Source organism: Callionymus lyra, chromosome 5, assembly GCF_982586985.1.
Source record: "Callionymus lyra chromosome 5, fCalLyr1.hap1.1, whole genome shotgun sequence".
Lineage (NCBI taxonomy): Eukaryota > Metazoa > Chordata > Actinopteri > Syngnathiformes > Callionymidae > Callionymus > Callionymus lyra.
In genome coordinates, this window is record NC_141822.1 from 23,399,095 (window position 1) to 23,424,199 (window position 25,105).

Here is a 25,105-nt window from a genome sequence, read left to right on the forward strand (position 1 = left end):
CAGCCCTCCTGATCAATCTGTCCAACCTGTTGACACTCCTCTTGGACACATTTCCACCCCAACAAACCACAGCATAGAACAGGACACTGGCCACCACAGACTGGTAGAACATGTAGAGGAGCTTCTTGCAGATGTTAAATGATCGAAGCCTCCTCAGAAAGTACAGTCTACTCTGAACTTTCTTATTTACATGGTCTGTGTTGAAGGATCAGTTTACTGTCCATCCACACACCGAGGTACTTATAGTTGACAACTATCTCCACGTATCAGACTCCTATACTCGTCTTCGCTGTTGTCCCTGATGCATCCAACAATGGCAGTGTCGTCAGCATACTTCTGGACGAGACTCAGCTCTGAGTTGTAGCAGAAGTCTGAAGTGTAGATGGTGAAGAGGAGAGGGGCCAGTACTGTCCCCTGAGGTGCTCCTGTACTGCACACCTCAGTGTCAGACGTGATGTCCTTCAGCCTGTCGATCAGTAAAATAATCCGTAATCCAGGAGACCAGACCAGGGTCCACATGCATCTGTGTCAATTTGTCCTGCAGCAGAGTGGGCTGGATGGTTCACCAGATATTTAGGTCAAGGTCAAGATAACGAATCCTAGACGTGACATGTTTCTATGTTACTCCTAACAGGATATTGTTTTATATTAGGTTTCAACTATTGATTCTTGAATTTCAATATGTTAACATAAAGTTTAACATCACGAAGACATGGTGGGTCGTAAATTCCAGACCGACAGAACATGCAGCTCCCTGTTCCTCCCCTTCCTCCTCTCCTCACAGTCCTGTTACTTTACAAAAACCAAATCAACCATTTTCACATACATGTTGTTCTCCTCATTATTCAGAGCACACCATCAAGAAGAAGTGTGTGCTGGCGGAAAATAAACATCTGCGTCCTATGCTTACATTGAAGGACCTCGGCTTCTGTCAAATTAGCTCTTGAACATCTTTAACACGGGATTTCAATCTCCAGATAATGTAGGGTGAGGCGTCCCATTCCTCTGAAGGATTACCATACGCTCCTTAGTCTCACTTGTGTTGAGATGCTTTTGAATCTCTACACCAATCCTGTAGAGCCTCTTTTTTTTCATCAAAGATAGTAGTTAGATGACTCTGAAGATGGAGGAGAATAGTGGATTCCCAGGATCATCACCCAGGCAGCCTCATCAGGTGAAGTTATCAGTTAAGAAACATGAAAGGAAACGCCAAACCTTGGAAGATGGGAAAGCTGAGAGTGTGTGAATATGAATGCATGTTTACAGCGTGTGTGTTTCAGCTGCTCAGGAGCTTTTGGTGTGATGGAGTTTCCTGCCAGGTTTCATTTAATAATGCAGAGCTGAGCGTCTTCAAGTGCTTCCTGAAAATGAGTCTCTTTCAAAAGTCTATCATAGATGATTCCCCTCTTTTTATTTTACGCTCTGTACTTCTGTTTTCTGATCTTTGGCACTGAATTAGCAGGAATTTAGCTAAACTGTTGGATTACATATCAAATCTAACATCAAATACGGTAAAAAGCCGAACTCTGCTCATGCTTTTTTAGTTCACTATTTTTCTGATGACGAGACGAAGGAGATCCTTCTGTGCTCAAACTCTCGACTTTATTTCACATGCACTGAATCCTTTCATGCTCAAGAAATAACTGCTTTAAATACTACATCTTCAAAAACCTAGATACACGGTTCATTAGGAAGAGAATGAAGAGAATATTGAACTTGCTTTTTTAAAAAAAGCTTCTATAAAGCTGCAGCTAAATAGTCATCAAGTGCAGTTTTAATGATTCCAACTAAAACATGATTCAATTACGTGTCAGCTCTCATTAATGACACGACTTTCTATTCATTTTAATGTTTGTCTTGGGCTGTTTCAGAAAACACGTTTTATAAACTGCACCTGAAAAAAAAAGAAGTAATTTATCAGGAGAAGCAATGGTTTGTGTTACTCAAACAATTTAGAGTGTTTACCATATTTAAAGGTTAATTTACCTGTGTTCTGGAGGCTAAAATGAAAATGAATGGACTATTTGCTAGTGTGATGAAAGAAAGAAACCAGACAGCCATCCTGAAAAAAAGAAGCATTTTCATGCAGCATCTGTTCACAGCTTGTTATGAGTCTTAATCTGACAGCTGCGTGATCCATGTGCTTATTAGTTTAATCAAAAAGTCAATAGTTTATAGAGTTCAGTCAATTTCAACACAAGAGTAGCTGTTGTGGCGCAGCTCCAGATAAAATATGAGGATTTTCTCTGCTCAGTTAGACGTGGAGGAAATATTAATAACACCATCAGCAACTTGTCGACTCCATTTTCATCACATTAGTGTTGACTTAAAATATCCAAAAGTCTTGCGATTATTATCAAACACTAATCTGCTGTTTTAAATTATCAATTTTATTAAATTACATGCTTACCTGTTACTCCATACAATACAATAATTGAGGGGGGAAATTAGTATAGTAATAGCAAGTACTAAATGTGTGCATCATGTTAAGAAATGTACATATAGCAAAGGGGCAAAAATCTGCCCAATTCAATATAAGGAAAGAAAACATTTCTATTCATATCCTAAGTGCAATAAATGTTCTCTTGAATCTAAATCTATTTGGAAAAAGTTAGTATTTTTTTAAGGTGAGACTATCAAAAATGTTGATTTCATCAACAGTTCTTTAGTTAATTTAAGCAACTTGAGGAAAAACTTGGATCCACCTTTGAAGCACAGGACTGTCTATGTCTGGTGACTGTGAGATCGTAGTCTTTGGCCCCTTTGTATGATGTCTAAACATGCAAGGGACTCCTTCTTTAAAAAAATAATTTACCAAATTCAAACTGAAAACACACGACAAAATATAAATTAAAATATTTGAATAAGGGCGAAAAAAGAAAAGTTGGTTTGAGAGCCCTGTTCTCTATGTTTGTGCCACAGTGACAAATGTTACAGTGAGGATGGATTATTGGTGGATCTAATTGAACGACTTGTATAAACTAATTGTATAAATAAAGCAGAGCGTGATCACCTCTGGCTGGAGTAGGAGTGATGCCATTATTATGTCATAATGGAATCCGCTCTCATAACCTCTTGTTCGCCAAGATTTCAGGCGTGAGAGAACTTTGTAAAGTAATAACTTCAGAGCATGATGAGGGACTTACTGCATCTTGCAGAGGAAGACTTCAACATTTGAAACATGTGGGTAGGTCAGGAAAGTAGTGGCACATTATTTGCCCTTTAAGTTGGTGACTCACCTGGTGGGAATGTTAGCGCCGTGTGTCAGATTGCTAAGAAATAGCTAATATTTTGGCCTCATTTTAAATTGCTAATGTAATCATAGTGAGCTGTGATCTGAGGCCAAGCCTTTCTGACAAATGTTAAAAAAGATGAATAGAGTCACCAAAGCGGTTCTGCTAAGCATCTAAATGTGTTTCAAGATATTTATTATTTTTGCCTGATTGAACTTGAAATGCAGGAGCATGAGTTCGTGAGATACTGTAGCTGGGGTGTAAGTTCCTGCTCGTGTCAGAATCTGGAGGGAGAGATTAAAACTCTGTCAGGATTTTTGTCAACACTGATGCCATGCAAGTATGGCTTTTATTAATGCCATTTGTCCTGCTCCAGCAGCCCAGGCGATCACGGAGCTAGCAGATTATGAATATTCAGTTATTCAAATGCCGCTCGGCTCCATATTGTCAGCACAAAAGCGTAATCTGCTGTGAAACCTATGAAGGGGACATGGCTGGAGCAAATCCTGGTATTTAGAAATCAACTGAAGGGTGAATTGGTTCTTTTGTTGTCGATTCCTGAGCTGCCAGCGATGTACGTCAACGACGACATCGACACACTGACCAGCGGTCAGCGAACCTGATCAACCATGGCCGAGGATGATGACGACCCTCCTACTGAGCGTCCACAGAGGTCCATGAGAGAACAGCAAATGTCAGACAGTCATTTGATTTCCACTGTTGGTTCCTGAAAGGCGACATTTGTCAAGGGTGTTGCCTTTTTTTATACGAGCCAAAATAGGAGCAACACCCTAGAGCGGGGAAACATGGAGATATTTTTCATTCTATTAGTCAAATTTATGCTTTTTTGCCTTCGTCCTCAAGAGCAATATTGAACATGGGTGTTAATTTAATTGTATTTATTTATACAACTTTTGTTTTTAAGAGAAAACCCTATGATATCATTGAGTCAGAAGAGCAAACAGTGTTGCTTTCAAGACCATAGTTCTCATATGAACCCTATTCAAAGCAACTATAGGTAATATTTTGGCATTATTTTATTCTTTTTTACCTTTTTTTCTTAAGTGATTTTTTTAATTTGAACAGTCACAACTTATGTAGTAGTATTATCCTTTTATCTAAACAATTATCTATGACACTAGAGGAGCTATAAATACTATTTTTAAACACAACCTTTATGACCTATGAGGAACTTCTCAAATGATAATCTTGTAGGCCTAAAAACAGTGTAAATTATTGTACTTTTTCCTTTTCATAATACAACTTAAACTAAGGGTAAAGTCGTTGACGATTAAGTTAAGTCTGATGTACAGCCTCAACAATCCTAAAAGTAAGTAAATTCTCTTTTGCAATGACATCATGGAGAAAGAATAATACATGATTTTGCAACATTTAAACTTCATGAGAAAAGTTTTTTTTCCATAAGACACAACCTTACTTAGATTTGCTTTCAGTTCCTCCAGAACTTCTAGGAAAAATCGAGGCATTTGTAGATCAACCCAGAGATACAATCTCTTCCATGGTCCAGGGTTTTTCTTATCACGACATGCTTGAAATACCTCATTATGAAATAGGAGCTTGAAATGACATTTTTACTATTAGGTAGTTCAACTTGTTGGTATGTATCGGACAATTGAGCAGGAAATGAAAACTCTGCTTTTGAGCTTCCCCACTATTACAATAGATCTCACAAGGAGACTTTAAAGTACATTTCCAGGTTCACGTTGACCGTCAGAGTCTCACTCTCAGAGGTTGGAATGCATGTAGCTGGAGTTAAAGTTATTGTGGCGATGAAGAAAACAACAGATGTGACTCAATCCTCAGGTGACTGACTCACAGTCCACCTCCGCACATCTGTGGCGGAGAGACGAGTACGAGTCAGCAGCCTCTGTGAACCGTCTCAACTACACTGTCATCTTTGTTGTTACACAACAACCATCTAAGATGACTTATTCCAATAATACCTTTAATCACGCAGTACCACAGACGTAAGCTGTATTACAAATCGAAAGGCAAATAAAGCTTGATCTCAATGTCTTAACGACTCCCAAAACGCTTGATAAAGACTTTCGAAAATAATCATGTCGACTACTGGCGTCACAGTCAAGATTTCAGGGAAGACAGAATATACCTCCATGAATATTGCAATATTTTCATTTTTTCTAAACATTTAAACGATATGTAAATAAAAGAATTGCTAGAAATGTAACTCTTTTTGTATATTGTCAAAGGGATCAAACATATTTTATATCATATTTGTCATTTCTATCATAAAGATTTATATTATGTACCCCCTTTCTTCAGACTCTATTATGTCTCTACTTACTCATATGTATCCTCTGAGCGACTTATGAATGAAACATTTTCTTGCGAGCATGGAAGGGACTGGGAAGAAGCTCATTAAACTCTATTAAATTCAAGCAGACTTTTGACACTGCTGACATCATTACTTTAACAGACGCCGCTTCAGAAGAGATGCTGCTTTTAATTATGTCTTTAACAAAGAGCCATATGTAAACTCTTCTCAAGTACAACCAAATCATTATTCATTGAGGATCATGTCCGTCGTCAAAGCTGCTGTACAGTGTTTTTGATGAGGTTATATTCGTCCAAAAGAACAAGGCCAGTGGTTTGACTCTGCTTTTTTCTTTTCATGCAGGAATCTCGGTCAGCATCTCGACCTTCAGCCTGGTGGCCATCGCCATCGAGCGATACAACGCCATCTGCAACCCGTTGAAATCCCGATCGTGGCAGACCAAATCTCACGCGTACCGGGTCATCTCGGTCACCTGGGTGTTGTCGCTGCTCATCATGATCCCCTACCCGGTGTTCAGCGTCATCCGGGTCTTTCCCAAGGGCAACGGCACCGTGGGACACATGTGTCGCCTCGACTGGCCCAATCCTCAGTCCGAGCAGAGCTGGTGAGTCAAAATCTTTAACTAAGAACCGGTTCATTATTCGTCTCTGTGTAATACAGAATGTAGCAGAGACAGAGTTGATTGCATAAAGTTCTAACTCACTTCCTGGTGAATCCAGATTTACATTCCGTGTAATCGCTTCATTTACATACCGTTTGCGTGATGAGCTCGCAGCAACGGCGACGCGACCAGTTGCTCCTCGTTGCATGCTCGTTTGCTCAATTAAGACAAACGGTTGCAGACCTTCAGGGAACGTCTGCTCGTTACTCCAGACATGCTTGTTTCATTGTCGGCCATTGATCTCCCACTAATGAGTCCGTTTTCAAATTAGACCGACGCTTCTTCAAGCAAAACTCAAGTTATTCAGGTGTCTTTGAAAGAGAGTTCAAACTTTTTAAAGCGCTAAGGCCTCATATTCTCCGAGAGCTATGAAAAAACTAGCGGCACAAACAACCTTCTAACTTTGTTATAATGATCACCGTTTCATCGATGATCGGATTGAAAAGTCGTGCTTCCGATTGTTCATTGATTCAACTAATCCATAGTTGATCGACAAGCACCTTTGTGAGTTTCCAGTCAACAGTCTAAATGTTTCTAGTTGTTTGAGCTCCCTGTAGAATTGGAAAAAAATCATTAGTGAATTGTATTGGTGAAAAACATTTATTATTTATCTATTTTTTTTTTAATGGCTTTGAGAATATTTTAGATTAGTAGTTACTAGTCTTAATTTGCTTGGAATTAAACGGTTCAAGAAAGTTGTATTCAGTTTTATTTATTGTCCAGGTAAAGAAAATGTCCTTTACAATCTCATGAACAAATACTAGTTCCTCTCTTTTAAAATAAACCAAACAAAAAAAAACATGCATACAAAAAAAATAAAAAAAATAAATAAGTAATAATAATGATAATAAAAATAATTTACATTTAGGCGAACAAAGATCAAAGTTGATCAAGTTTGATTCTAAAATAGGTTTCAGAAAAAACAATTGTTTAAATTTTGGTACATGTTATTTAAGTGTTGTATTTATGGTTGAGTCTACCCAAGCAGAATACAAAAGCACCGTAGCATGACATGACACCTGTCAGTCGAATGACTCCGCCTGAAAGTAGATGTAAATCATAGACGGACATCAGTTCCTAATTTTATGGTAAATATTGTTGTTACATAATATTAGCCACATTGATGCTATCAAACTCTAGCGCTAACCTTCCTAACAGCTGTCAAATCCAGGCCTTCTATTCATTTTACAGGATCGTGGTTCGGTCAAATTTAAAAGTAGATAAATGTTCTAGTTGATGTCATGATTTATAATCAGATTACTTGAAGATTAACAACATTTCAAGGCTTCCAGTAGCAGTACAAATGATTTTGAGACGAAAGGTATTGGATAGGAGTGTTTTGTAAAGAAAGAAAACAAGATCAAACCATGTTCTCTCAACATGTTTGCTATCATGTTTGTATTACCTTTGGATTTTAATACTTATAAAGTTTAATGTTTAAAATCTTTGATAGTAGAATCAAGATTATGTTGTTTTGTGTTCTCTTGAGTTTTAGAAAACCTGAAATCTTTTGGCTGCTCAGATTTCATTTTTGAAACAGCTTTGAACACTATATAAATATGTATATTAAATAGATGTTGAACCTCTATTTTACTCATCAGTATGTGTCTGTTTGTACAAAACTCTTTTTTCATTTAAATATTTGCATTAGAAATTATCTTAAGTCCCGCCCACTGAAAACGCTTGTTTTTCTTTGAGCTGAAATCGTGTTTACCATAACCACAATGATTTGTCAAACATCAAGGTTTGTCACTGTGTGTCATCAATCCCAGACGTCTCCAACTCATACTGGACTCTGCTCTTGTAACCTTTCGTTCGCTGAGATTTCATACAGGGGAGAACTTTATAAAGTAATAACATGGTCATGATGTGGGACTAACTGAATCTTGGAGAGGAAGACTTCAACATTTGAAACATGGAAGTGAGTCAGGGGAGTTGGGTTTTCACATTAGTTGCCCTTTAATATACATATATTCTGATATCTGATCTGATAAAACAGATCTTGATTGTTTCCGATAGCAGCCAGCTCTCGTTATGTCCTAAGTTTTTGCTTCTTAAATCTGAAAGACTGTCCTTATTTACCATGACTGAGACTAACAATTGGAATTTAAATATTTAAAATGTTTTACACCTAAAATTATTGAATTTTTGTGTTTTTTCGTGTTCTCATTGTTGTTTCCATTAGTATTCTTTGCTCACTGTGGAGTTAATTCCACGGCAGTTGTGACGAGACAAAAGTCTTCTCGGGGATAATGGAATCACGGTCAAAAGGTAAAGCTCTGGCAGGTGAGGAGAACTGATAAACGGAGAGAGAAGAAGTCAGGGAGGTAAAAAAAAAGAATTCTCATCTGAATAGAAGAGCAATAACAAACTCTGTACGGATCATAACTCATTGTTTGTGTCAGTATGAGGTGAGAGCCAAAGTCATATTTTGTTTTTTTTAAGAGCTTATTGAAAAAAATGTAAAAAATGTAGCTTCAACAAACAACAGCTGTGTCAAAAATACTTCCTCGTCCATGCAGATAAATGAATCCATATTTGGTACATTTTGTTTTTCAAAGCTCGCCATTGATAAATCGGCAAATCCCTATTAAAAAAGTATTCCCTCTGCAGAGTGTATTTGTATTATATGGAATATAATTTATCTGTTGGTGTTGATGCAGCAGGCGGAGGTTAACATTAACATAATGGTTCGGTGCTCCGTGCAAAAGGTCAGGATGGAGGAAGGATGATTGCAGTCATCGTGTGGATTGTTAGAGGTTGGAGAAGTAATCCTTCCAGCTATACATTCCCTGCAGACTGATATAAGCCTCTTTGTTGTGGAAAGATGCAGCATATGGAAGAGGAGAACACTCAAACCCTCTTAAGATTCCATCCACAGTTTTTTTACATAAATAATCTAGACGCCACTCTTCAAGCAATTAAAATAACACCTCAACTCGAAAAATCCTTTTTGGATTGAACGATTCCGCCCGCGACTTTTGTCTGTCAAAAATCTCTGCCCGGGGAGGACCAGTTAATGAGTCTGCTGATTTTTGGGGAGTGAGAGGAAGAACGTCTGCTGGTGTCAGCCCACGCCAGGACCACTCCAAGCTCAAGCTTCAGCTCGGGTGACACCCCGTCTTTTGAGCACGCCGTGGCTCAGGTCACATGTCACCTGCACATCTCAGCGAGGCATCCATGATTTTAATAAGCTGTCGGAACACTTCCGCAGCCCTGATGAAGCATAGCATTACACATAATAGCAATTCATGCTTAATGATTTCATTTCAAACAGATTAGCTCATTAAAAACGCTTGGAAAGAGGAGATGACGAAGGGAAGCCGAAAGGAAGACACAAACAAACAAAATATGTTTTTTAAAAATAAACTTTCATAATAAGCTGTTGTTTTTTTTCCAAAAAGTCATCATCAGCTCTTCAAACACATCATCCCTGAGAGCTGTTGACAACGTCTCCTCTCTCTGTGTTTGACAGACGTCACTCCACGAGCAAACACCGCAAGTAACAAAGTTCAAGCTCAGCTGTTTATTTTAGAGCATGTGAGGGATTCACACCGGCAAACATGTTTTTTAATGAAGGATACACGGGGACACGAGTCGAACAAAACATTCTTGTCATCTGCTTTAATCTCAAACCTCTTCAGTCTCAGTCGACTCATCCATCCATAGATGACTATTGAACTGTTGTTGAACTGATCGTATAAGCTTTGATATTGATGTGAAGTTGAGTCCAAATCAATCACGTGTGAGACTCAACTACACAATTAGACTTTGAATTCCATCAGAGAAGTTTCTCTTAGTTCACATGTTGCTTCCGGATTTCTGCAAAACTCTCTCTTCTGAAGTTACTTTCAAAAAGTACAAAAAAGTTCTTGTTATTTTCAGGGCATAATCTTTATTTTAAAGGTTGAATGTCTGAACTCTAAATATATTATTGAATAGTACTTCTCTGAAGACTCTGATCAGATCAAACAATGGAGGGCAATTACATTTCCTCAGTGGCCACATTTAATACAGTGTCTGATGTGAGGGGCCATCAAGGAAAATTAAAGGATATAAAATCTAATGAAGTGGAATGAAACATGAATGGATTTCAATTCTCACAAAATGACAATAGTTCTGAAACTAAAACCCTATTATTATATTTAGAGACTAGTACAGAATTATAGGAACACATACAAAATAAAAGTTTGTACATGAGCTTTGACCTCATGAGGGCCACATTAATACAGATGAAGGGCCAGATCTTTTCCTCAAACAAAAAAGATATTTGAATAGTCTGTTAGTTAACTTAAAAAAAAGAGTTTCTTCAATATCATGCTCATTTCCGTGGCTTTTAAATAGATATTAAAGTGAGAAATAAAGTAAATACTATTAAAATGAATGTGTATTTAACAGCTTAGTTAAATACTGTTCCTAATACTCAAATCCCTTAATAGTCAACTTGAACCTTATCTACATTTTGATAGAAACTTGTAACTATAAAAAAAATAGTTTTTAATTGTAAAAGGCTAAGGAGAGAGGGAGAGAACGTCAGTCATGCATCAAGCAGATTAACTCTTAAACAATCACTTGCAACTAAAATACACATATATTAGATAATTGTTTTACTGTATGAACCATATGCAGCGTTCAGATATCACTGTCAAATACATAAATGTGCGGTCTATTGAATTTTATAATAACAAAAAAAAACAGGAAAAATCACTCGTACTGTCGACATTTTTCGTTGTGTTTGTATCAGGACATAAACCCCACATGACAGCTCTCTTAATGAAGAGAATAACAGGGAACTATAATTTTATTCCGCTGGGCTACATTATCATTCTGCATGTGTGACTTTAGACGACGGTGAACGAGGTCTCACCCAGGTTCCCACCACATGTCCACATTAGTTATGGAAATGAACCCAACAACCTCGACAGGCAATCATCACTGTAGTGCCTCGTTTTCCCTCAACAATTCACGCCTATTCCCTTCGGCTCGATCGTACACGAGAGTACGAAGACACGTGTAAACAGCTCTTAAATGCTGTCACTCAGAATAGTTAAAGCTGTTGACAACAAATTCAGGACAATCACATTTACAACAGGAAATTGTTATGTTAAATTATCTATATCTATGACGGGCACTTGAGTCAGCTTGGTTTCCCTCTCACAGCTTTATTCATCTGTCAAGGCCAGAAAGGCAGAACATTACTCTCTTATTACTAGTGCTACAATAGCATGGATTTGCTCATTTTTTTTCGTCTTATTCCAAGGAAAAGCCCTGTAGCTCAAATATCAATCAAGTTACAGCCTTTTATTTCATTTAGCCCTTAGCAACTTCCACTTTATTTTTCAGAATTGATAGAAAAATGACGCCTGCACCATATTAAGTCCATCCAAGCATGATAAAGAGACAATGAAATGATCTGTTCATTAACTAAATTGGCCTTTGCAGTTTTGTTTCTTTTAAAAAAGTGTCACCGTTTTTAACACTGGGAAAGTAAACAAACAACACAGTGTCATAGCCACACACAAAAACAACAAGAAAACATTAAAAGTTGTCATTTCTAAGCTGTAACGCAACTTTTATCCAAAAATATAACAACTATAGAGGAGATATTATAATGAGAATGAAGCTGTGAGCCACACATCATAGAATAGAAAGGCTATTCTATTCTATTCTATTCTATTCTATTCATCATCATGCTATTAATCCTAACTTTTTCAAAGTATCCATTTCCTATTTGTTTGATGACTCTCTGAGTATCTCAGAGGCGAAAGTTCTAAGCTGAGACGAGCTGTCTTGGACCCTGGTCCCCTAATGGCAGCGTCAATACTGGCTGCAGCATTAAGCAACGCGCTATTCGCACAAGCATCAACATTAAAGTCAGAAATCACTTTTTTCTTTTTGATACATGTTAGCATGGGGTGAATAATAAAAGGAAAAGGACGTGTAGGAACTTGGCTGACAAATATTACGACCTTAAGTCTAGAATATCAAGACTCTCTCATTAAAGCATTATAATCCAGAGCTATTACGATCTCTTGCCCTTATAACTTTTGATCTTGATTTTTGATCTGTAAAACAATCTTAAGCATCATTAAGGGAGTTTATGTCCAAGTTCTTGTACTTGTGTTTGTTCTTAAAACATTTTGCCCTCACTTTGGGTGGAATTGAGCGGGTGTCATGGCTAAACTACTCCGGAAGAGTCAGAGACCGTCACCACACTCCCACATCCATATTCAGCTCCTGGAAGATCCTCTGCAGGATCAAACGGCCGGCTGATGAGACGCTGCGACTGTAGCTGTCGAAACAGTGAGATGTACCAGTTCAGAAGGTTCCCTCGGAATAAATTACAATATCAGAATGGACCAGGCTCGCTGCTCACGCTTTAATTCACATGGTAAAATAAAGGATAATAATGAATCAAAAGCTAGCCGTGGCTACTTACCTTGAATGTTAAACAGGATCTTCTTTACACTGTAACGCTTCTTTATTTTTAGTCGCCATGTTGCAGGTCGATGATTTATACTTAAGCCGAGTTCTCTCTGCATGGAAATCATAGGTAGTTAGGATTGAAACATCTTATTTAAAGAACAAAAGTTCCCTTTTCTTTGAGGTGAGTTTGATTTGTATATTTATTTTTAATTTTCTGTTGAAGTGTTTCGAGACCCCATGCTGTGTCATAGAGGGAAAACACAAAAAATACATTTTTAATCGGAGAAAATGCTTCCGAAAAGAGAGAAAAGTATTTTCGAAAAACACACGCAGCAGTTTACGCCGCAGGTCCTGCTGTGAGCGGATATTTAAATACGATAAAAGCGACTGTGTAAACGGTCCATTTGCCATCGTGATCGTTTGGAAAAGGTTGTGTTTAAATGAGTGTTTTAAGGCGTAACAAGGTGACGAGTGATTCTGCACCTGCGTCTGCTTCAATAGAGCTACTTGTTGACAGCGGATCCTAAACCCGGAGTCATCTGCAGGTTAAAGACACAACTTCAAGTCCACCTTCTTTAAGTCTTAGTTGATTTATTCGGCTTGAATTTCAAGGTGGAGTGCAGAAAAGATTATTCGTGGTAATAAGGTCGAGTTGAAAAATATGAGTAGAGATGATAGCGAAGGTAGCGAAGGTAGATCATGAGACAAGAGGGGAAAGAAGCTTCATCCGGGATTATCTTGTAGGAGCCGGGCCTGGTGATCAGAAGATATGACATTTCTAAGTGCAAACATTTGCTTTTCTGAACCAAGAAGTTATTTCAAAACTTGTCTCGTCTCCCCTTGCCTTTTATCATCTGAAGCCTTCGGAATTGTTAATAGTTGGTTTACCTTGTATTTTTTGTTCATATTTTTGACGTTTTCATAGTTTCTGGTCAACAGTCCACTGGGCTGGTGCGCCCCCTGTGGTGTTTGTTCATTGCCTTCATATGGTAAGAATGTTTCAGTACTTATTCCATTACTGTTCAAGATTTACCAGAATACTTTGCAACTTCTGTTATTTTGAGACTATAACTTTTTCCATACACATGGATTTTTTGGGGGGTTAAGGTATCCAGAGGTAAAATAAAAATGGCCTCAACGCATCAATGACTCTTTAAAGAGCGACTAATGTGAAAACCGAACTCTCCTGACTCACATGTTTTCAAATGTTGAACTCTCCAAGATGCAGTAAGAGCCCTCATCATGATGATGTTTTGAATGTATTACTTTATAGAGTTCAGCCCCATCTGAAATCTCGGTGAATGAGAGGTTTACGAGAGCGTCATCCATTATGATGTAATAATGGCTTCACTCCTCCTCCAGCCAGGCTGTAATCTCGCCCGCTTTGGTTATACAATGAGTCCCTTGGAGGTGGCGACTTCTGGGATTGTTTGACCAATCCCAGCAGAGTGGGTGTGGTTATGGTAAACAAGATTTAATCTCCAGAAACAGACACATACTGAGTACAAGAGAGGTCCAAGATCTATTTAAGAGACACTTAAATCAACCTGCAGCTTTTTTTTCCTTTTTACATTTAGTTGGTGCAGCTTTTATTCATGTTTGCTCTCAAGTCCTGAAATGAGTGTATCTCAGAAGCTCTATTGATATGAAGATGGATCTTCAGAGATAGATGAAGGGTGGCGTGTGAAATGGGCAGATCAATGCAGCATTGGCAGTAATGAGAGCGTTATATGTCTGCCGGGATGAAGAAACACTTGAGCCAAAAGCTCTGGAATTACCAGTGGATCTGCTGAGCTACCTTTAATTACAGTCAGGAGCTAAAGGTAGTGATCGAAGAAAAAAAAAGAAAAAAGTTGCAAATACACCACAGGCTGTCTGGTCGTCTCAGCTTTGCTGCTGCTGCTTCTCCAAAGTTAGAGAAGCCAGTTGACCTGGGATGCCTTATCAATATGTTACTTTAATGAAGTGTTTCTGGTATCATGCAGAGTGTTCCTGAGTTGTAGGGCAAAGAAAAGCCAATGATAATTCAATTTTAGTGCACAAAAGAGGTTTGTAATTGCAGGTGTAGCACAAATAACTCGGACTCGACAATATCACAACATTTTCATAACATTCGCACAATGTTTGTACATTTCTCAACATTCTGAAAATCTTTTATAAGTATGATGAAAGTAAATGTTGCGCAGACAAGAGTCAGCAGATGCTGACGTATACACAGACACTAGCATCTCTCTGGTATGATGCAAGGAAGCAGGAAAATGCAGGGGAAGCAATATTTAAACACTCAGGGATTCAGGGAAATATAATGTCAGCAAAAGCTCAAAGACAGCGAGCAGATGTGCGGAACACAGCAGGACATCGATGAGGCTGACAGGGGGGCAAGAAACAGCACTTTACGATGACCCGAGGAAGACAGCTTTGAAGAACTGACCAGCTCCTCCAGAGAGCATTTATCTGACCACAGTTGCTTTGTGTCAGATATCTCCTGAAGCTCCACAGTCTCATGTTATGATGATTTAAAACATGGCTTTTCTTCCTGGTGTTTTTTTCCCCTTCTTAACTTTCTAAAGCTGCTATTTTTTTTCCTCTGTTTTTCAGGTACGTTCTGCTGCTGTTCATCCTCTTCTTCATCCCAGGCGTGGTGATGATGGTTGCCTACGGCATGATATCCAGAGAGCTCTACCGAGGCATGCAGTTTGAAGTGGGCCATACCGCCGAGGCTGCTGGTGAGAACCTCAAAACGTTTCGCACACTTTGTCAAGATTTATGCTTCTCGGGATGATAAGTAAAATTCTGGAGGGTACAAGTTAAAATAAGCAACATCCTGAAACATCATCCTAAAGCTGATACACCTGTAGTGCGGAAGGGGGCGGTTTTCCTTGATTTTCTGGAACTCCTGTTGTGTTATCAGTTTTATCTTGCCCTTGAAAGTACATACTTTATTGAGTATTGTTTTGATTGTTTAAGCGCTTTGTGACTCTGGTCTGGAAAAGCGCTATATAAATAAAAATGACTTACTTACTTACTTACATATAACAGAGAGAGAGTGTGATGTCACTCGTACCAACTACACTTTCCAGCAGAAATGGATGAGAAACATCCCATAATGTGGCAAGTTACATTGTGTAACCTGTCACACTGATTTACTCCAGTTGAGTTTTCATGTTTCTTTCAATATAAATCTAAATATACAGTATATGTCCAGAAAATCCTGCATACTGCAGAAATTCCATTTACCATCATAACTCCACTTTTAAACCAACGTTCATCATCATCATTTATTATTATTAAACTATATCTAGCTTTTATTTTACCTTTTTTTTTTAAAGAAAATTAAAAAATGTTATAGCAATGATTTGTGCGGATTTATATTTCCACCTGTAACGCCTACATGATATGGCTAACATGCTTCTTAACTCAAGTCATTGCAGTCAAAAACCCAAAGTAAACTCATGTGATTTATTTAGTAGTAACATATAGTTGTACTGTGATTAAACGTATATATTTATTTATTTATTGTTTGTGTACAGCTTGTTTTCATGAGCCTTAAAACTCATTTGGAGCCACCTTTAAATTTCTCATAAACAAAGTGATTTCAATTGTAGTCAATAAATCTTGAACTAAATGCGATACAGTATGTGCTGGTTTAGCCAGCCAATTAGAATTAGAATCAGAAACTTTTATTTCCAGTGTGGTTAACGCAACATAGGACTTTTCGTCTGTGTCAGTACAGAATAGAATGAGTTTTAAATGTCTAATATTAGATGTATTGCATTTTCTGACTATAAAAAATGGCACCTGGTTTATATTAGTGTAATGTTAATGTAAATGTAGTACCTGAGTGATGAAGGAATGAGGGCACATCTCCATTAATACTTGATGGAAGCAAAATATGTTGCTTTAAACAAGTTTTACAAGATTCATAACAAATAAAAGTTTTTAATCATTGATCTGTTTCCGTATTATTTAACACGAGCTCAGGCAAATGAACAAAAACAACAATTAAGGAGCGCAACAGACCATAATGGAGGTGTGGGATGGAAGAACAAATTAAAAATAGAAATAGAAAAAAGGGTCTTTTGTTATTTAGTAAATCAATGAAACAAGTTGAGCAGCAACAGTTGTTTTTGTTCAGCTACCAGCAGAGTGTGAGTGGAAACAGTGTTTTCCAGACATGCCAGAGGAGACGACTTTTGTTTTGCCCGCAGCTTGTGTTGACATTCTTTTGAAGCATTGGTTCTGGACCTTAGACACTTGTCCAACTTGTCACAATTGGCTTGTTCTCCTGCCAATTTGGATTTTCTCCACTGCTCTGTATTTCAAGAGAAAATGGAAAATCTGTCGGTCAGAGCTGAATGTTAATGCTCGCCTCAAAACTTTCATCTTTTCTTTTTCGAAATATAAGAGAGAGTCTGTTTCCATGGAGTCCGACTATGCTGTAGAAAGACTCACAACTTTTATGCTCCACAGGCCAGAAGAACGGCGCGAGTCGGACCGCGCCCAAGAATGAAAACGATGACGGTTGTTACGTCGAAGTATCCAAAAAGCCCGGCACCTCGGTGGAACTCCCGACTCTCGCGACGTCGTCCGGTCAGGCCCCGGCGAAGCCTAAGAATTCTGGCCCCAACGCCTCGGATAAGAAGCTGCAGGCGAAGAAGCGAGTCATTCGCATGCTGATGGTCATCGTGGCGCTCTTCTTCATCTGCTGGATGCCGCTGTACTTCGCCAACACCTGGAAGGCCTTCGACCTGAGGGCGGCCGCGAGAGCGCTCTCCGGCGCCCCCATCTCCTTCATCCACCTGCTGTCCTACACCTCGGCCTGCGTCAACCCCATCATCTACTGCTTCATGAACACGCGCTTCCGCAAAGCCCTGCTGTCCACCTTCGCCTGCTGCTTCCGTAACCGCCTCTGCCGCCAGTGTTGCAAGAAGAAGGAGTTGCTGGGCGACGATGGCCTTACCACGACCATGGGCACCACCATGGTCACGGCGGTGACCAAGACCGGCTACACTTCGGTCAACACCAACGCCAGCTGTTGAGGGAAAAAAAAACGCCCAAATTCTTATCTTTTTTTTTCATTTTTTTTTCAAGAAACGCAATCAATCATTGGACCGTTTCCTGAAGCTCTTCTTCACATTGCATGGTTCAAGAATGTTCTCAAAGGAGGCTGTCAATCTCACAGCTGACATCCATTTTTTCTCTAGACTATTAACCAATATTTGCTGTGTTGCATCCTGACACGAACATCAAGTGCCTGTACTCCGTGTGTCGCGATGTTTGTCTTCATTGTTGGGTTAAGACAATGTGTTTATATGTAAATACTGTCTTAATGTTCTTACTGTGCCAAAGGTGACGACGCTGATAGCAAAGATGAAGGTTCAGTGTGCTAGTTGTTCAACCCTTATTCATTCAGGAAATACTTTTTTTTTTAATTTAAGATGACATAAGCTTGACAGGAAGTGACCATATTATTTATGCCAAAACTGTTTATAGGGGTTTTCTTGTCTTCTGCGCTGTTTCACGCATACAGTATATAAGTGTATACACTTGGTTATCAAGTATGTATATAAATATATATATGGCCTGTTGCCTTGTCGTAATCAAGAATCAGGTTAGTTCTTTGTTTAGCTCATGTGCTAGCAAAAACATGGAAGGATAACCGAGGGATGGTGCAACATATGTCGATATATCTACTTCATATTTTAGGATTTGTGGTATAAAATGAAGTGAAATTTCGCCGGTAGTACGACGTTTTGTAGTATAAGTTGTTTTGTTGATGGTGACGGTCTTAAACAGTGTCAGTAGACACGTAGCATAAAGGAAGAATTGAATCCATGGTGACTTATTCACTGTCTGTGCCAATTCATGCTTTATTTGGCTTTGACTTGCTGTTTTCTTAAAATTGGAGAAAAAAACAAGGCAATATTTGGCATCTTCTGGTTTGCAGGAATTCTTCAGCTCTAATGCCAACATAAGCGTTGCAAAGTAAACGACAGAAAAAGGATGAAAGCACACACATGTTTTTTTCAGCCTCCTTCTGCCCGTCAAACTTACATTTTCAGCTCAATTATCTCCTTTTGGTCCTTTTGTGCTCCCTCTCTGCCGCAGTGCAGCCAATTACACTAAGTATGACCTGATCCCAACACAAAGCTTCTGCTCCTTGGCTCAGACTTAACAAGGTGTTTCTTCGGGGGGATGCTTGCAGTGCACAGTCCTGGACAAGAATGTTTACTGATGACAAATTGCTCATCTGGCGAGCTTGACCAGAGCAACAAACCAGGAATATAAGACGTGTTGTTGAGAGGAGCTCTCAGCCGTGAGACACGACAGCAGCGCAGTTTCCCATTCGATAATACACTTTTAAAGAGGAATGGCTCCAGATTAATGATGCTGGGGATTAAATAAACCATCGACAACTGCTGAGCTTCTCTTTGAAAAGAAGCTGAGCAAAAGTGGCTCTTTTTTTAAAAACACTGTGAGAACTTAACACACCCCAGAAGTGTGCAAATGAAGTTGTTCCCTTCGGAGCAGCGCTGTCCTCTTGGCAATTTACACTTCACAACAACTTTACTTAAATGTTTCCTTCGCTATAAACTGCACCAGACACTTTTGTAGGCCATTCCTAGCTAGATATTTACAAAAAGATCATTAGACCTCAAATTGAAGACAATTACAAGAATCATTAAAAACTATCTGTGTCTAAAGCTGTGTAAAGAAACACATACGTAGGTGGAATGAAGAACATTGAGGAAGGTCTTGAGGCAATATAAAAAGTTTTAGTGTTTCATGTTCAAGGATCACTAACTTAAGTGTCATCTGGTTCAGAGATTCTCAATCGTGAGTCAGGACCCCAAAAATACTCCTCTATTCATTTTATTATCATTAAGCTGTTATGAAATGTTACATTTCAGGTTCAAATTGCACTTTTTGTCTTTGATATTTATTCTTAACTAGGCTTTTTTTGACATTTACTCGTGATATGGAACCATAGCTTCCTATGTATGCCCTTTAGCGAAAAAAGTCCACCATAAATTCCAATGTTTTTGTATGTCTTTCTCTTTTAAAAGTATGGTGGCCTTGAGTTTCCAGAAAGCCTCGAGGTAAAATGCATTATTATTGATATTAAATGTGCCATACACACACACACACACACACAAACACAATGGATTCTGACACTGTAAAAACAGGGATATGTATTTAAAAAATGAATAAAAGTGTGAAATTTGGGGCCCAATTTTCCAGGGTTGTCCGTTTAACAATAGAAGTATGAATCCAAACATAAGCTGAAAGCACAAAACATTTTGAGACAACAACCTGGTTATCTACCTCAAATAAGATGAAGTACTTTTTATTTTGTTATAGCCAAATAATTATTATAATGGTGTTTCCTCAAAGTTCCAATAGTCATGAATAGGTTCGATCTGTTTGTTCATCTGTAGCTCTGCTCTGAGAATATAGGTTAGGTTAGGTAGAACTTTATTGATCCCTCAGGAGGTCTCCTTTGTTTATTTATGAATATATTGTGTGACTCAAAATTAACTTGGATTTGCAATAATTAGTCTCCCTGAATTGTTATTGTGACGTAGCATACTAACCCTTTTTATCACTTAAGAGAAACAAGAGATTAGAAGTTGTTATACACATTTTCTTGTGAACCCACTGGACGTTTGACTCCAATTGAGGGTTAGATATTAAAGAAATTATGACATATTTTGTCTGCATAGATTTGGATGGACAACAAAATTACACAACCAGACCCCATCGCACAATTAAAGTCAAGTTAAGCTGAATGTTTGGGGACTGTGTGAGAACACGGGAGCGACGGAAAAGTGAGCACGGAGATGACAAACACCACACAAAAAAACAACCATTTTTTCAAGCAAGAAAGTAGATGAGAGTTTATGTCTTGCAATTATCCTACAAAAACTCACATGCGACACTTGTGACACATTTGCAGGACATCAGAGGTAATGAGCTCTTTGTAGCAGCAGCTTATTTCCTCAGACTTACTCAGACATTGATATGAATGTGTTAACATTTACAAAGATTAAAGAAGGAAATTGGACAGCTATGCTTTTGTAAACATTTCATCAACCTTTCATCATGAACAACAGAGAAAAAGCCACATCACATTGTGCGTTTTAAACTGTCGTGTTACATCGGTCTTTGTTCCCCTCTCCAATCAACTCCCACGCCCCCCCCTGCTTTTCATCCTCGACAGTGCACACAACTGTTTGAATAACACATCCAGAGTCAGAAACTTGCTTTGTCAAGTGAAACAATACGCTGAATGTTTTCCAGTTGCTGCACATATATAAACCATGCTCTGTCGATGAAAGTGAGGGAATGAACATTGACAGCGGAGATTTGTAATGTATGAATCGGCGACTAGAGCTGGGGTTCTTTTTTATGGTGGACATAAAAAAAATATGTTCGTGCGCTTCATCTTGTCCAACGACTGTGACTGGAGGTGTTTAATTCCAACTTGTATTATAATTGACAACTGTGCACTCTCGTTTGCATCTGTGTCACTCCAGATCATTTCATTGTGTCGGCTGATTGAAAGAATGACCTTTTAAGTTTTAATATTTGGGGTTGAGTTCTTTTATTTTAGTCATGACTCAATGCCCCTCAATGTTGTTGTGTTCTGAGTTGATAAAATACTTTCACCTGTCATTACAAACAAGTACCATGTTATACTTTTCCTCCCCATTACATCTGGGCTGTACTTGTCTAACCTCTTGTTTGTTTGGTCGTACTCTTGGCAGGTGATTTTTTTTTCTTTACAATTACTGTTTGAACCACCTCCATTAACTTAAAATGAAGTCAATATTTATTATTATTTATATCGTTTTTTGTTTATATGTAACAGGGAAACAGTGTTTGGTTTTTGTCATTAAAGGGTTAGTTTAACCAAAATTCACTCATTTTCTACTCACCTTCATGTTGACTAAGGGTTAGAGTTGTTTTCAAACTAATCTGTTCCTTTTTAGAGTTTTAGGCAAAAAAAGTATATTCATCTTAAGTAAGTAAGTAAGTAAAAGTTATGTAGCGACTGAACGCCCAGGGACAAACTTTTTCCAAAAAGAGGTTTAAAAACATCCATACCCCACCATACTGCTCGTCTTTATCGCCTAAATAAGTCTATATTTTACACTTGTTTGTGGCAGGAGTCGAAAGACTTACAGCGCTATAAACCGAAATTACTCCGAAAGTACTAGAGTAAGTAAGTAGTAGTAAGGTAATATTGCGAGTGCTTCAAGAGCATACACAGTCTACTATTTCTACATCTGCCACAAACATGCACAAAATATAGACTTGTTTAATCTTCTCGTCGAGGCTTCATTACAAGAGGGACGTTACAGACGAGAAGTATGGAGGAAGGTGCCTCATTAAAATGAACATACATGTTTGCATATAACTCTAATTAGACATCGAATACACTATAAATAACGACAAACATTTGTCGACATGAAGGTGAGTAGAAAATGAGTGAAGATTGAATTTTGTGGTAACTATCACTTAAAGCAATTGAAGTAGAATCGAGTTTTGTATCCAACATAAGTTCCCAATTAAATATGAATAGTTAGGCTCTCATATGACCATCTTTGGACCAGCTACACTTGCCTGTGTTTGATATATATTATCGATATATAGGAGATATAGTGGAAGTTTATTCGCAATATGTATGTTTGCAAAATGGCTTATATCTAAACATCATAATGAAACGATCTACATCCTCTTGCTAAAGAGACATTCCACCTGATAAAAATGTTCATGGTTTGTTGTAATATTTACATCTAAATACTTATTTACTTTATATACTTTGCATTTTAACTTAATGTTTGCTGTTGGGTTGACATATTAAGATTATTATTTGCTTTCATTTGTTTATTTCTTCACTTGAACAGGACGAAATAAGAACATGTTTTGCAGAATGTAATAATAATTATCTTTATCTTTATTTACAGCGAGAAAGTGGAAGCAAAGGTGCTTCTAGTTTAAGCATCAGGATGTAATTGTGTAGCTATCGATGAGTTCTGTTACGTGTATTATTGTCTCATTACCAACATTAAACAACCCTAAAATAATGAAAACAGGTCACTGTTGGTTGGTAGGTCAATTCTCTCTTTATCTTTAGACAACATGAGATTCATTTAACAGGTTGAAGTCTTTCTTTTCTACCTCGTATGAGACATTTTTAAGCAGGTGTTCCAGGTAAACAGGGTGAAACTTGATAGCAATATAGATGATTTTAGACCAACATGTAGACATGCTCTATCAGAAATGTATACTCTAGTAATAACCGTGCTATTGTTTCCTTGAGCAGGACTTATTCCTGACAGCTTCCTGAAGTGATGAGGTGAAGGTGTCGTAGGTGTGATGGTCGAGACGGTTTGACATTTCTGCCCCGAGAAGACCAGAGCGATCGCAGAAGGCACTTTACGTAGCATGTTGTTGTGAGGCTACCAGGTTTATCAGGGTCTTTTCAATATCACCTTTACTAGAATCAGGACAGAGTCATCCATAGATTGACAACAACTAAAAACTCCTTCAATCAGATTAATTCAATTGCAAAACTTAAAAACAGATTATTTTGAAAGAAAACCAACCATCACTGACACTCAGTCAGGAGCAAATTGGACTTTTGTTGTTCATTAATAATAATAAAAACTCAGTGGAGACAGTGAGGAATATACACTTGAGATATTCCAAACGTTTATTAATTATTCATATTAAAGCTAGAGTTTGATTTGTGCTTCAGGCAGACACAGTTTCTTTTGGCCGACAGATTTTACACCTGAGCATTATTGCGTAAACAAAATTAATGAGAGCTGTCAGGAAGAAGGTTTTTGTTGTAAATCTGCCGAAAAGAGGACCATGTTGTATTTGTTGTCTTTTCATTTACCTAATGAATGAAGATGTTTTTTATCCATTTAATGCTGGGAAATTTGCAGAAATGACTACATTAAAACGCTTCGATCGAAAATGGCTCCACGTGAAGCTGTTTGTGCTTTTGTGTCTTATAGTCTTTGCACCGCGGGAACAATAGACGTCAGGAAAATCAAAAATGAAAAACTGCTCAGTCCTCTGAACCACCCACCAGGAGTAATATTGCGAAGTTTTGTCTTTCTGGCAGCATGAAGGAACATTCGCATCAGTACTGATGGTTTGCACCACCCCACACAAAACTGCTTTTTAAATCAATACTTTGACACGATCATATTCACCAAAGTGCATTTCAACATAGGGGTTATTTCATCTTCATCCCTCACATGACAACATATTTTATAAACACAGTTTGGCTCGACTCCCTGACGTGCAAAGACCTTTACTGTACATGTTTACCGAAGCAGCCTCTGCTAACTTTTGTAAAGAAAAAAAACATTTCCATATCTGGTGCCTGCTTGTACGACATTGTAATACTTGTTGGTATAAAACTGTTAATTAAGTGTCAGTTAAAAGAGAGAACCTCTAATGTCAATGTGAGGTTTCAAATGTTCGATGTTTGTGCCGTTTTGCTTTAACTGTAAGATAGTGTCTTGTTTTTATGGTTTGTTTCATGGTTACTGGCTTCACAGTGTTTTCATGCCTTGACTCCATTATTTATCAATAATAATAAATACTGGGAATTATCTAGACCATCTGTGTACGAAGCTTTTCTTTCGATGTTGATTGTTTGATATTGCAGAGAGCCTGAAGGAAGATAGATAGTATTTTATACCAAACAGTGTGGGCCATTTTTTAGGTCAAAGGAGTAAAATCTCGGACTGGACCATATGTGCTCAAACTCAAACTCTCCTGACTCACATGTTTCAAAAGTTGAAGTCTTCCTCTCGAACATGCACTCTCATCATGACCATGTTTTGAAATTATTACTTTATAATGTTCGCCCCGGTCTGAAATCTCAGCGAACAAGAGGTTACGAGAGCAGAATCACATCCCTCTTCCTTTATACAACGAGTCCCGAAGACTTCCAGGATTGATTGCAACCCTTGATGCTTGACCAATCAAAGCAGAGTGGGTGTGGCTATGGTAAACACAATTCTTCGTTTTTCAGTGGGCGGGGCTTAAGAAGTAAGTAAGAAAGTAATTTAGTCTTTTAATTTTCTAATGTAAATATTTCAATGAAAAGAAAGTTTTGTACAAACAAGCATAAACTGATCAGTACAATAGAGGTCCAACATCTATTTAAGACACACTTAAATAAACGCATTAGTTGGTCATACGTGAAATAGTACTGAGGACGACTGAGATGCCAACTTACTTTTGTATGTTTGTTAACATAATGTTTTTAAGAAGCTAGATATTTCCTTAATAAATGACAGTAATGACAGCCATGTCCAGATTTAGTATTTAAAAATGTAAAATTAGAGGAAAATTCTATAGTTTTGAGTCTTTTGTAGCATGAACCTTTTAGGGGTAGATCACGTGATCCTTCTTTTAAGACCATGCTTTCTTTATGGG

At 38.1% G+C, this 25,105-nt stretch overlaps 1 protein-coding gene across 1 annotated transcript in view; it reads left to right on the forward strand.

Annotated features, from left to right (window-relative positions):
* Positions 1-24,279, forward strand: part of LOC148079816 (cholecystokinin receptor-like) — a 51,248-nt gene extending 26,969 nt beyond the window's left edge. Inside the window, exons 3-5 of the mRNA XM_087791499.1 lie at positions 5,893-6,154; positions 15,236-15,363; positions 17,108-24,279. Of these exons, the coding sequence (XP_087647625.1) occupies positions 5,893-6,154; positions 15,236-15,363; positions 17,108-17,676 (959 nt within the window). The 3' untranslated portion in view covers positions 17,677-24,279. The remainder of the gene's footprint in view (positions 1-5,892; positions 6,155-15,235; positions 15,364-17,107) is intronic.
* The last annotated feature ends 826 nt before the right edge of the window (positions 24,280-25,105 follow it).